This window comes from Engraulis encrasicolus, chromosome 17 (genome assembly GCF_034702125.1).
Source record: "Engraulis encrasicolus isolate BLACKSEA-1 chromosome 17, IST_EnEncr_1.0, whole genome shotgun sequence".
Lineage (NCBI taxonomy): Eukaryota > Metazoa > Chordata > Actinopteri > Clupeiformes > Engraulidae > Engraulis > Engraulis encrasicolus.
Genome location: NC_085873.1, coordinates 37,432,857 through 37,447,856, shown reverse-complemented (window position 1 = coordinate 37,447,856; position 15,000 = coordinate 37,432,857). Strand labels below are relative to the sequence as shown.

The 15,000-nt window shown below is 45.5% G+C and overlaps 1 protein-coding gene across 1 annotated transcript in view; it reads left to right on the top strand.

The window, feature by feature from the left end:
- tanc2b (tetratricopeptide repeat, ankyrin repeat and coiled-coil containing 2b) overlaps positions 1–15,000 on the top strand; it is a 226,036-nt gene that overhangs the window by 90,148 nt on the left and 120,888 nt on the right. Inside the window, exons 4-6 of the mRNA XM_063220958.1 lie at positions 171–298; positions 8,237–8,408; positions 9,638–9,934. Coding sequence (XP_063077028.1) covers positions 171–298; positions 8,237–8,408; positions 9,638–9,934 — 597 coding nt within the window. The remainder of the gene's footprint in view (positions 1–170; positions 299–8,236; positions 8,409–9,637; positions 9,935–15,000) is intronic.

Here is a 15,000-nt window from a genome sequence, read left to right as displayed (position 1 = left end):
GAGGAAGTGCCTTGCTAATCGGCGAAGCTAATCAGTCAAATCCTGACCCCCTGGTTTAGTCCTAGTTAACTTTAGGAAGTCAATGATAGCACTCTCACATTTTACCGTGTTCATGTGGCTAATCACATCTCTCTCTCTCTCTCTCTCTCTCTCTCTCTCTCTCTCTCCAGGGGGGGTGAGTGAGGAGCTGGGCCCCCCTCCCTCGGTGGACGAGGCGGCGAGCACGTTGATGACACGCCTGGGCTTCCTGCTCGGAGACAAAGCCAGCGACAGCATGGAGGAGCCCGAAGATGCACAGGTGACACACACACGAACGAACGTACACGCACACACACACACACACACAGACACACACACACACACACACACACACACACAGAGCGACAGCATGTAGGAGCCCAAAGGTGACACACACGTACACACACACACACGCACATTACATTACATTATATTACACTTAGCTGACGCTTTCATTTTATTCAATGCGACTTACAGTTATTATTTGTCAGGGTATCGGTTACAGTCCCAGGAGCAATGTGGGGATAGGTGCCTAGCTCAAGAACACTTCAGCCATGGATAGAGATGTAGGGAGAGGTCGGGGGGGATTCGAACCTGCAACCCCTATATTGAAAGACCAACTCTCTAACCACTAGGCCACGGCTGGTACGCACAGGCATGTATACTGTACACACACAGACAGACAGACAGACAGACAGACAGACAGACAGACAGACAGACAGACAGACAGACAGACAGACAGACAGACAGACAGAAAGACAGACACACACACAGCATGGAGGAGCCCGAAGATGCACAGGTGACACACTCACATGAACGCACACACACTAACACTAACACACACACACACACACGCGTGTGCGCGCACGCACACACACACACACACACACACACACACACACACACACACACACACACACACACACACACACACACACACACACACACACACACACACACACACACACACACACACACACACACACACCCAAGGCAGTACAGACTGAATCAATAGACGGCAGGACATTTACTTTCTGAAGCAGCGTTGTTGTCTGCCTCGTGCCTAGGGTGGGTAGCGATACAAGAAGCTAATTAAAACCTCAATTTAACCGAATTGATTTTTTTTATTAAATCCTGTTTTTCAGCCTGTTTCCAAAACTGTCAATCATAGTCTTTGGAAATATAAAGACAGCTAAATTTGAGCTACCCGTGCTCAAACAGGACCACTCGTTATTTCAATCAAATGTTTAAAATACAACATGCAACTCAACAGGACTGTCATCCACACATTGTCCACTTCTCACCAGCTGGAGGTGGCACTGCATAATCGTGGTCCAGTTTAGCTGCCTAAAGCGGCGTACACACACAAAGCTAGCTTTTCGCTTGCCGGCCTACTCGCCACTCTTACATGGAACGTTCGCTGAAAGTTCCCGCGGCTTTAACTGACAATGAACAGGCGAGAAGTACCGAACTCTGCATTCCAATTGGTTACTCGCTTATTCTCCTTGCTCGAAGATGAAATATTTTCATCCGCCCACATCGCATCGCTTGTACAGTACTCGCCTGCCAGTCTCGCTGGAACACATCGACATTATTCGCTGAGCGAGTAACTACTAACGACGTGTGTGTACGGCCATTTTTCCTGGCTTCCTCATTGGCAGGAAATGAATGAAAATGAAGATACAGCTGTCTTTGGACATAGGACAAATATTCAGGCACACTACAGTAGGCTAAGCTTTGCTTCTTGCCTGCGCCATTGTTGTTATGCTGCTGGTCGTTGCGGAAGACGTAGAATTCCACTACAATTGTATATTTCCTCCTAAAGAACGCAGAAGTGTGTTAAACATCTATAGATACTCAAAATCTCACCTATGCCTTTTTTACAGCTCAACACAGCACGTCTCGTCCGCCGCTTTTTGAATAAGCACGACACAGCTCAATCTTTAAGCTAAAAGTGGTGGCCGACCGCGCTGTGTCGAGCTGTAGGCCTACCACAAAACCGGCAGTGGAAAAGAGACACAAGAGGCACTAAATCCCATCCAATTTAAAATTTAAATTCTACTGATTTCTATGCCCATAAATCTACTGAAATTCAATACCTTTTTACTTGCAAATTCTCATCCCAAACTGCCCAATCTGGCAACCCTGGTGCTGTTGCTACGTTGCCAGATATTTACAGTTGAGGACGATATTATTAGCAGAGGGAGTAGAGACAGAGAGGTTCCATTGGCCCATTGTTTCCTGGTTCTATTATTGGGGGGGAAATCCCCCTTTAGGCAGACCTAGGCAGACCTGAGGACTGTTCTATTCAATGCTAGGAGCATTATGACACGGCCCTTTAGGCAGACCGGAACCTGGTCATGTTAGGTGCCCATAAAAACCTATTATGTTGGCATATCTCTATACTTAAAGAATCTCTGCTATTAGTCCCCCTCCTGAAATTAGACATCTCTCTTGATTTCTCAGTGAGAATGAACATTATGAACCGTTTCTGTTATTCTGGAAACAAATACACTGGTGGAGATAATGTCCAATGAGTTTGGATTTTTCCATTTTCACAATGAGTTTAAACAAAAAAGGGTAGAAATGGCAAGGACAAAATGATTAGCCCCCTTATCATTAATAGTCAATAGAGTGCCATTTAAGAACCAAAACTGACATCAGGCACTTTGATTAGTTGTTAACTATGTTGGTGTATTTGTTTCAAGGATAACAGAAGCGGTTCATAATGGTCATTCTCACTGAGAAATCAAGAGAAATGTCTAATTTCAGGAGGGAAGCTAATAATATCGTCCTCAACTGTATATATATATATATATATATATATATATATTAGGGGGTGTGTGCCTTTATTGTTTGAAAGGACAGTGGATAACAGACAGGAAATGGCTAGGAGAGAGAGATCCCAGGGGAAGTATCCGGAAATTACCTGGGCTGGGAATCGAACCCTGGTCGCCCGCACAGCAACTCAGTGCCCAGCCGACGCTAGAGCCACGGCTGGGCCAACATCGGGCCAGATCTGGTCTGCGTCGGACTATCTCCGGATAGCCTGATAATCATCAACTTTCAAATCTCTTCGAGACTTGGTCTGATCAAGAGCATAACAATTAACATTTCCAAAATGGCATGGTTGACCAGCCTCCATTGGTTTGCTAATGGTTGTTCGGCTCCTGAATAAGTGGGAGGAGTTCCCGATTTTTTGGGAGCTCAGAAAGTACTTGTATTGCTCTTGACCTGACCAGTGTTGCCAGATTGGGCGTTTACCCGTCTAATTGAGCTGCTTGGGATGGCCGTCTGCGGGTTAAAATGGGAAAACCTTTTTCGTGCAGTTTTATGCCCATAGAAATCAATACAATTTTGTTGAAATTGGGCAGAATTTAGCTCTTTTTGGCAGTTTTTGAGAACCTTTTAGGCGGGATTTGATCAGACACATCTGGCAACACTGTGACTAGTAGCAGCGCTGAAGGTGTTGCGTCACTAGGAGGGCACGGCCTGGCCATCTCCTGAGCCTGCGGTGAAATTGACGCCTTTTGGTCTCATCACACTGTATCCACTTGCTCAGAACTCTACCGTCAGGCGATAATGAGCTATAATCCCTCAGGACAACACACACACACACACACACACACACGCACGCACGCGCACACACACACACACACACACACACACACACACACACACACACACACACACACACACACACACACACACACACACACACACACACACACACACACACACACACACACACACACACACCCAAGGCAGTACAGACTGAATCAATAGATGGCAGGACATTTACTTTCTGAAGCAGCGTTGTTGTCTGCCTCGTGCCTAGGGTGGGTAGCGATACAAGAAGCTAATTAAAACCTCAATTTAACCGAATTGATTTTTTTATTAAATCCTGTTTTTCAGCCTGTTTCCAAAACTGTCAATCATAGTCTTTGGAAATATAAAGACAGCTCAATTTGAGCTACCCGTGCTCAAACAGGACCACTCGTTATTTCAATCAAATGTTTAAAATACAACATGCAACTCAACAGGACTGTCATCCACACATTGTCCACTTCTCACCAGCTGGAGGTGGCACTGCATAATCGTGGTCCAGTTTAGCTGCCTAAAGCGGCGTACACACACAAAGCTAGCTTTTCGCTTGCCGGCCTACTCGCCACTCTTACATGGAACGTTCGCTGAAAGTTCCCGCGGCTTTAACTGACAATGAACAGGCGAGAAGTACCGAACTCTGCATTCCAATTGGTTACTCGCTTATTCTCCTTGCTCGAAGATGAAATATTTTCAACTCGGGATCCGCCCACATCGCATCGCTTGTACAGTACTCGCCTACTCGCCTGCGAGTCTCGCTGGAACACATCGACATTATTCGCTGAGCGAGTAACTAGTAACAACGTGTGTGTACAGCCATTTTTCCTGGCTTCCTCATTGGCAGGAAATGAATGAAAATGAAGATACAGCTGTCTTTGGACATAGGACAAATATTCAGGCACACTACAGTAGGCTAAGCTTTGCTTCTTGCCTGCGCCATTGTTGTTATGCTGCTGGTCGTTGCGGAAGACGTAGAATTCCACTACAATTGTATATTTCCTCCTAAAGAACGCAGAAGTGTGTTAAACATCTATAGATACTCAAAATCTCACCTATGCCTTTTTTACAGCTCAACACAGCACGTCTCGTCCGCCACTTTTTGCTTTTTGAATAAGCACGACACATCTCAATCTTTAAGCAAAAAGTGGTGGCCGACCGCGCTGTGTCAAGCTGTAGGCCTACCACAAAACCGGCAGTGGAAAAGAGACACAAGAGGCACTAAATCCCATCCAATTTAAAATTTAAATTCTACTGATTTCTATGGCCATAAATCTACGGAAATTCAATACCTTTCTACCTGCAAATTCTCATCCCAAACTGCCCAATCTGGCCACCCTGGTGCTGTTGCTACTTTGCCAAAGCGTACCCACCGGATTTGGTGCAACTCAACTAATGGATGCTAAAAGGACCATAAAGTGGTCTTATGTCTCATGACAATACCATAATAATTGGTTGTAATGAAATATAACAAACACCATAGCTACTGTCATCAAGTATTTTGAATAATTATTCGAACTACAAACCCCAACTCCGGTGAAGTTGGGACGTTTGGTAAACTGTGAATAAAATCAAAATGCTATCATTTTCAAAACATTCAAACCATTCATTAGATGGAGAATAGTGAAAAGACAACATATTAAGTGTTAAAATCAAGAAAAAATATTGTTTTGGGGGACATATAGTTGAGGACGATATTATTAGCCTCCCTCCTGAAATTAGACATCTCTCTTGATTTCTCAGTGAGAAGGAACATTATGAACCGTTTCTGTTATTCTGGAAACAAATACCCTGATGGAGATAATGTCCAATGAGTTGAATTTGGATTTTTCCATTTTCACAATGAGTTTAAACAAAAAAGGGTAGAAATGGCAAGGACAAAATTATTAGCCCCCTTATCATTAATAGTCAATAGAGTGCCATTTAAGAACCAAAACTGACATCAAGCACTTTGATTAGTTGTTAACTATGTTGGTGTATTTGTTTCCAGGATAACAGAAACGGTTCATAATGGTCATTCTCACTGAGAAATCAAGAGAAATGTCTAATTTCAGGAGGGAAGCTAATAATATCGTCCTCAACTGTATATATATATATATATATTAGGGGGTGTGTGCCTTTATTGTTTGAAAGGACAGTGGAGAACAGACAGGAAATGGCTAGGAGAGAGAGATCCCAGGAGAAGTATCCGGAAATTACCGGGGCTGGGAATCGAACCCTGGTCGCCCGCACAGCAACTCAGTGCCCAGCCGACTCTAGAGCCACGGCTGGGCCAACATCGGGCCAGATCTGGTCTGCGTCGGACTATCTCCTGATAGACTGATAATCATCAACTTTCAAATATCTTCGAGACTTGGTCTGATCAAGTGCATAACAATTAACATTTCCAAAATGGCATGGTTGACCCACCTCCATTGGTTTGCTAATGGTTGTTTGCCTCCTGAATAAGTGGGAGGAGTTCCCGATTTTTTGGGAGCTCAGAAAGTACTTGTATTGCTCTTGACCTGACCAGTGTTGCCAGATTTAATTTTTAATTTTTAATTTTTAATTTTTAAGATGCAGAGCTGATGACCCCATCATCATTTCACTACAATTACCATGTATGTGACAAATAAAAGTACTTGAACTTGAACTTGAACTTGAGATTGGGCGTTTACCCGTCTAATTGAGCTGCTTGGGATGGCCGTCTGCGGGTTAAAATGGGAAAACCTTTTTCGTGCAGTTTTATGCCCATAGCAATCAATACAATTTTGTTGAAATTGGGCAGAATTTAGCACATTTTGGCAGTTTTTGAGAACCTTTTCGGCGGGATTTGATCAGACACATCTGGCAACACTGTGACTAGTAGCAGCGCTGAAGGTGTTGCGTATCTAGGAGGGCATGGCCTGGCCATCTCCTGAGCCTGCGGTGATATTGACGCCTTTTGGTCTCATCACACTGTATCCACTTGCTCAGAACTCTACCGTCAGGCGATAATGAGCTATAATCCCTCAGGACAACACACACACACACACGCGCGCACGCACGCACGCACGCACGCACGCACACACACACACACACACACACACACACACACACACACACACACACACACACACACACACACACACACACACACACACACACACACACACACACACACACACACACACACACACACACACTCAGCACAACTCTTTTCCTTTGAGGTGCTTCAGCGTCATACTGTGTCTCTGTGTGCATACTGTGTGTGTGTGTGTGTGTGTGTGTGCGCGTGTGTGTGTGTCTTCGAAACAAGTTTACCTCTAATTGGTCTCTTACGTAACTGATGAGCCTTCAGTATTATTCAGGATTCTCCACTCTGCAAATGCACCACTTCCCATGCAGAGGCAGCTTGTGTGTGTGTGTGTGTGTGTGTGTGTGTGTGTGTGTGTGTGTGCGTGCGTGTGTGTGTGCGTGCGTGCGTGCGTGTGTGTGTTTGAAGAAAAGGAGTTAGGCTGATGAATTAGATTATATAGTCCAATTTAGCACCATCACCGTCATCCCAAACGCCCACATGCTATACGGACGCATGCACACACACGAGCAGACACGCACATATGCACGCACAAAAAGACACATGCACACAAACACACAGACACACACACACACGCACGTCCACACTGGGGAGCAGAGACAGCGGCATCATAGGTAGCACACACACACACACACACACACACACACACACACAAACACACACACACACACACACACGCACGTCCACACTGGGGAGCAGAGACAGCGGCATCATAGGTAGCACACACACACACACACACACATGCGCACACACCCACACACACGCACACACACACATAGACACTCACACACACAAACACACACTCACACACACACTCAATATTGTAGGGATGCATAAAGTGAATATCAGAATAACAGTATGAATTATGACTCCTATATGTTCTCTCTCTCTCTCTCTCTCTCTCTCTCTCTCTCTCTCTCTCTCTCTCTTTCTCAAGAGATAAGAAGACATAGCACGTGCACACAGCACATAGATGAAAAAAAACCTAGTTATGTAATGTATAATGAATCATTATTATGATCTCTGTCTCTCTATCTCTATCGCTCTCTCCCTCGCTCTCTAATTAATCATTTTGATCTCTCTCTCTCTCTCTCTCTCTCTCTCTCTCTCTCTCTCTCTCTCTCTCTCTCTCTCTCTCTCTCTCTCTCTCATGGCAAAGTTGGCCATTTGGCTGACCCGCAAGCAGAAAATGCTGAACCTGGTGTATGTAGACCCCTTAGAGTCTTAGATTCTTGGGAATGGCTAAAAGTCGCATCAAGGTGGAATACATGTATTATCACTTGGTCAATGATTTGGAGAAATGTTCAAACGTTTGGTGTGTGGGGGGTGTGTTGTGTGAGGTTGGGGGGGACGGAGAGCTGATTGTGAACATATAGGGGGGGTGTTGGTCTGCTTTTGGGCAGTGGCTGTACTTTGCTAATGTATGATGACTGAATGGTAAATAAAAGGCTTTTTAAAGGTCTCTCTCTCTCTCTCTCTCTCTCTCTCTCTCTCTCTCTCTCTCTCTCTCTCTCTCTCTCTCTCTCTCTCTCTCTCTCTCTCCCCCCCGGTGTCTCTCCACAGGGCGTGTGTGTGACCCAGAGGTTGAGCCCGTGCTCCACGTTGACCAATAGCACAGCTTCCCCTCCCGCCTGCAGCCCCTGCAGCACGCTGCCCCTCCCCCTCACCAGCACAGGCCACGCCCCCCTTACCAGCCCCACCTCCACGCTGGAGAGCAGAGACAGCGGCATCATAGGTACAGTAGCACACACACATGCATGCACACACTCGTGCACACACACACACACGCACGCACTGGAGAGCAGAGACAACGGCATCATAGGTAGCACACACGCACACATGCACACACACACATGCACGCACGCACACACACGCGCGCGTGCACTCACACACACACGTACGCACACATGCACACTCACATGTGCACACAAACATAGACACACATGCATACACATGGCCATGGCGCCACGTCGTTCGGTCCTACCTATCTGGTAACTCCTGCTCCTGTGCAACTCTTTTAACTTATTTTTATGGAATTTGACCATATTTATTTTGTAATTTTGTTACATTCATGACCGCATGTATGGAAAGCACTTTTAAGTGCTGTCTACAGCGTCAATGTAAAGGTGCGTCAATGTAAAAGTTTGATTAATTTCACCGTGGTGTCCAGTTCAATTGATAGCGGTAATGGAATTACTATGGAGACGAAATGCGCATTCCGGCCGGGAGTCGTTGGAGGAAAAAATGGATCCGACGGCACTTCTTTCCCATGTCAGCGGATATTTACGGGACTTTTGTACATCTTGGTGAACGGCAAGTGCGAGGATGCCGTTTTTGTCACCCTGCGAGCGCAATTCATCCAACCCGGAAGAGCGCTTCCCCCCTCCAGGAGACTGCGGCTGTCTACGGTCGTTAGACTACTGTCTGCGTCTATGTAGACCTCCTTGGTCTGCGTTGATCTACGCCTCCACACAGGATTCCACCTTCTCAGCTATGGACTGGACAATTACCCTACTCTATTTGTTTGTTTGTTAGTCTTTCTGCACTATGGAGTTAACCAGAACTGTCATTTCACTGCAAGCTAGACCACAAGGTTAGGGTTGTATGTGACAAATAAATTACTCTTACTCTTCTTACTCTTCTATACACACACACACAAGCATGCACACATGCACACACCCTCTCTCTCTCTCTCTCTCTCTCTCTCTCTCTCTCTCTCTCTCTCTCTCTCTCTCTCTCTCTCTCTCTCGCTCTCTCTCTCTCCTTCTCCCTCTAATTTTGGGCAGTGGCTGTATTGTGATAATGTATGATGGCTAAATGGTGTTAAATAAAGACATTTTAAATCTCTCTCTCTCTCTCTCTCCCTCTTTCTCTCCCTATGCCATTCACTCTCCCTCCGCCCCACTGTTCCTGCCTCTCTCTCTCTCTCTCTTCCCCTCTCTCTCTATCCCTCCATCTCCACAGCGACCCTGACCAGTTACTCAGAGAGTGCGGACCGCAGCAGCAGCAGCGGAGGCAAGTACAGCAGCAGCAGCAGCAGCGGTGGCGATGCTGGAGGCGGTAGTCGTGGCAACATGAAGCTGTGGCATTCGCAGCGCTCCACGCTGGACTCGGGCCTGTACCGATTGGACGAGAACATGGCCGCCTCCTCCTGCAGCCTCAACAAGGTGCCCATTGGACGCTCGCTCGAGGCCGACCACGCCCACACCTACGCCGGCCCCACGCAGCCCTACCTCACGCCGCGGCCCAACTCTGTCGCTGGTGAGTCAGACTGCTGTCATTTTATTAAGGAAAGGAGGTCACTTGCTCTCTAGCTTTCTTGGTGCTCACAGTCTGGGAGTGTATTCAGTTTGGATCAAGCTGGTCCACTTCAAAGGAGACTGGGCCAAGGACGACTGGAGCACACAGGATATGTTTTTCTGATTTTATTGTGGTGCGAGCATGACTAACGTTTCGAAGCAGTGTGTCTTCATCAGAGTCAAACCATACTGGTGTTACTGCAAAGAATGGTTTGACTCTGATGAAGACACACTGCTTCGAAACGTTAGTCATGCTCGCACCACAATCAGAAAAACATATCCTGTGTGCTCCAGTCGTCCTTGGCCCAGTCTCCTTTGAAGTGGACCAGCTTGATCCATGCTGTCATTTTATATTGTTTTCATAATTGTACCGCAGATGACCATGAGTTACCCAGATGAACCTCATGAAGAAAACGAGTATTTTTTGGTTCAACGTTCTGGTTCCTGAACATTAAAATTTAACCAAGAAGCTGGTTTGAGATTAGGTATACAGGCGTTATAGCCAAGGCCATGATCTCTCTCTCTCTCTCTCTCTCTCTCTCTCTCTCTCTCTCTCTCTCTCTCTCTCTCTCTCTCTCTCTCTCTCTCTCTCTCTCTCTCTCTCTCTCTCTCTCTCTCTCTCTCTCTTTTCACTATATACATTGTACAGTATATCCCATTCTACTCCTCACTCTTAACTTTCACTCTCCGTTTCTCTCTCACACCTTTTCTCCCTCTATCACTCTCATCACTGTCATCCATGACATCTTTCTTCCTCAAAAAGCCTGCTGTCATCGTCTCCTCTCCTCTCCTCCCCTCCCTTGTCCTCTCCTCTCCTCTCCTCTCCTCTCCTCCCCTCCCTTGTCCTCTCCTCTCCTCTCCTCTCCTCTCCTCTCCTCTCCTCTCTTCTCTTCTCATCCTCTCCTCTCTTTCCTTCTTTGATCGCTCCCTCTTCTTTCCTGTGAGACTTGATGCACAGTCATCTCTCTAAATTGTTCCTCCCACTCTTGTTCCATTTACCTCTCTCTCTGTCTCTCTCTCTCTCTCTCTTTCTCTGTCTCTCTCTCTCTCTCTCTCTCTCTCTCTCTCTCTCTCTCTGTCTCTCTCTCTGTCTCTCTCTGTCTCTCTCTCTCTCTCTCTCTCTCTCTGTCTCTCTCTCTGTCTCTCTCTGTCTCTCTCTCTCTCTCTCTCTCTCTCTCTCTCTCTCTCTCTCTCTCTCTCTCTCTCTCTCTCTCTATCTCGCTATGATATCTCTCTCGCTCTCTTGCTCTCTCGCTTCGTGAGCTGTGATGGTGATGCATCGGCATGCAGTGATGACGACGGATAAATGACTGTTGTGCAGTAGCTCCCTTCTCTTCTCCCCTCTCACCTCCTCTTCTCCTCTGCTCTCCTCTTCTCTTTTCTTCTTGTCTCATCTCTTTTCTTCTTCTCATCTCTCTTCTTCTTGTATTGTCTCATCTGTTCTAGTCTGTTCTGTTCTAGTCTGTTCTGTTCTCTCCTCTTCTCTCCTCTTCTCTTCTCTTCTCTTCTCTTCTCTTCTCTTCTCTTCTCTTCTCTTCTCTTCTCTTCTCTTCTCTTCTCTTCTCTTCTCTTCTCTTCTCTTCTCTTCTCTTCTCTTTTCTTCTCTTCTCTTCTCTTCTCTTCTCTTCTCTCTTGTCTTCTCCTCTACTCCCCTCTCTTCTCTTCTCTTCTCTTCTCTTCTCTTCTCTTCTCTTCTCTTCTCTTCTCTTCTCTTCTCTTCTCTTCTCTTCTCTTCTCCCTTGTCTTCTCCTCTTCTCCCCTCTCTTCTCTCCTCTTCTCTTCTTTTCTTTTCTTTTCTTCTCCTCTCTTCTCTTCTCTTCTCTTCTCCTTTCTTTGCCTTCCTCGTCTACTCTACATCTACTTTTCCACTTCCTCTCCTCTCCTTTATTCGTCTCCTCTCCTCTCCCCTTGTCTACAAGGGCTTTTGATTGCAACATTGTCTGAGCAATCAGAAGCTCTTCTTGTGCAGGGAACACTATGATGACAAGAGAGCAGACAAGATGAAAAAGGACACACGCACAAACACACACACACGCACACACGCGCATGCGCGTGCACACACACACACACACACACACACACACACACACACACACACACACACACACACACACACACACACACACACACACACACACACACACACACACACACACACAGACACACACACACAGACTATCCCCTATCCTCTACGCACCTTTTTGTTTTACATTCGAGTCCAGATGCTGCTGTCTATCCAAGTAACCTGTTCGTCGGTGGCAGACATTGTTCATTCCTTCATTTATGTAATCAAAACTATTATCAGAAACCAATTTAGCAGCTGTGGTTGGCTGCCTTGCAGAGGTGAGGCAACCCAAATTTGATCCCTGCATATTCTAGAGATGCATCCAGAAATGAAGAGTTCAGATGCAAAACCTCCTAAGTGCCTTTTCAGAAAATAATCCTGATTCATTTTTATTCACTACAAAGCTATCAAAATTGCATTTTTTTTTTAATTTATGTAATATAACTATTTATATATCTTATCAAGTACATGAATGTAAACCAAACCAACAACTGGGTTCTCTAAAAATATAGCCTAGACGTGCAGGTCTTCAGAAATGGAGTTAGGGGGTTAGGGGTTGCATCTGAACTCTTCAAAAATACTATATACTTGTATACTACTTACTTATACTACTTACTTCTGTATACTACTTAATTCTCACATCTGTATTAGAGTTTAAAAACCCTCTTGATCCAGCCGTAGTGTGGCATTGAGAAGGATACAGCTGAGGGGATGGGGGTTCTCAGTTACAATTGGAGGGAATTAGCTTATTTTATTTCCACAGTATTAAGGGGGGTGTACTAAGGCAGGCTTTTGATGCGCTCAAGGGCGACATGATCACAGACAACATAGCAGATCTAAAGTGCACAAGACATATACAGAACAACAAGTGCAGATGCTAAGTAGAGTCAGTTTTTTTAAGTGCAGTAGCCCACATTCACATCATATTAAAGAGTCTGACCCAGGACCGCAGCAGCTCAAGCATCAGTGCAGTAGATAGTCCATCAGTGTCACTCACCAATGATAAATGTTCAGTTATTATTTATTACTTCATCACTTCACTTCACTTCACTAATTCACTTCACTAATGTCAGTCCTGTATATGTCTATGTCATTTCATTGTATAGAGAGAGAGAAATGTCATTTCAATTTCCCTGTATGACCCGTATATATGAAGAAACTGACAATAAAAGCTGACTTGACTTGACTTGATAAGTAACGGAAGAGAAGAGTCTTTACTTGCTTCTTGAAGGTTGAAAGAGACTAGGTAGTAGACTAGTCTTGCTGCCCTGCAGGGAGATTGTTCCACCACTGAGGAACAATGACAGAGAACAGTCCTGACTGGGATCGCTTAGACTCGAGCGAGCAGGCGGCAGGAAGAACAAAGCGGGCGTCCTCTCTCCAACCTCCTCTGTGTCCTCAGTTCAGAGATGCCGGTATCGATCTCGATCTCTGATGACATGCTGCTCAAACACCTCTGACTACCCATAATCCCCCTCTCCGTGTCACATGATCCATGCCAGACAGGATGCCAGAGAGATGCTGGCCACCCAAACACCCATCTGTTGGTGCCGCTATAAAAAGATGACGGATGGAAACCATCCTCAGAGAGAGAGACAGAGAGAGAGAGAGAGAGAGAGAGAGAGAGAGAGAGAGAGAGAGAGAGAGAGAGAGAGAGAGAGAGAGAGAATGGGAGAGAGAGAGAATGAATGGGAGAGAGAGCCAGTGACAGAGAGACAGGTGGATGAAAATCAACCTCAGAGAAGTCTCATTGTGTCACCACCAGACAGTGTGCATGCGGACTGGAGACTGGAGTAGACTGATATAGTCGGTTGCACTGGTTTGGGTTTCATATCTGTCCAGATTGAGAGCGAGCAGGCCTGTCTAAATAAAGCAGCAGTTTCAGAAATAAGGCCAATGGGTTATATTGTATTGTATTCATGCAGACAAATGGGACCCACTATTGGCATTTGCTTACAGGATGTGGTACAACAGACAGACAAACAGACGCGGGTTTTTTGTTTGTTTGTCTGACTCTCATCTCTTTTTCAGTCTGTCTGTCTGCCTGTCTGTCTGTATGTATGACTGGCTGCCTATCTATCTATCTATCTGTCTATCTATCTGTCTGTCTGTCTGCCTGTCTGTCTGTCTGTCTGTCTGTCTGTCTGTCTGCCTGTCTGTATGACTGGCTATCTATCTATCTATCTATCTATCTATCTATCTATCTATCTGTCTATCTGTCTGTCTGTCTGTCTGTCTGTCTGTCTGTCTGTCTGTCTGTCTGTCTGTCTGTCTGTCTGTCTGTCTGCCTGTCTGTATGACTGGCTATCTATCTATCTATCTATCTATCTATCTATCTATCTATCTATCTATCTATCTATCTATCTATCTATCTATCTATCTATCTATCTATCTATCTTCACTTTGACTTCATAGCTGGCAAGTGACGATGTACAGAGTTCCAGACTCTGGTGCAGCCAGTACTAGAATCGTAATAGAGTTCCAATCAGCAAATTTTATCACCACATCCAAAACCGTAAATAAAATAAAAAAAACAATGTGTTTTTGCAAAGGATAAAATGTTTGTGAGACTTCTCCATCAGTCAGAGTTCACTGATGTACCTGAAAGGGTCTTTGTCAGTGTTCCCTTACTTACTCTGAGACATATTGGAGCTGTCCTTGGACATTCCCCATCCCTGTGTAAGCGGCATAGCTGGATTGGCCATAAGGCATACAGGGCATTTGCACAGTGGTGGACTGTTGATGATTTTGGCCTGGTCCACCCCAATGTAGTGGTATCCTCATAAGTGTTGCCAGATTGGGCTGTTTCCCGCCCAATTGGGCTGCTTAGGATGGCCGTGTGCGGGTAAAAATGGCATTTAGCAGAAAAACCCGCCCAATTTTTGCCATAGAAATCAATAGAATTGGGCGGGATTTTATGCTTCTAGGCGGGTTTTGAGCATTTTTTGGGCTGGAAATCATCA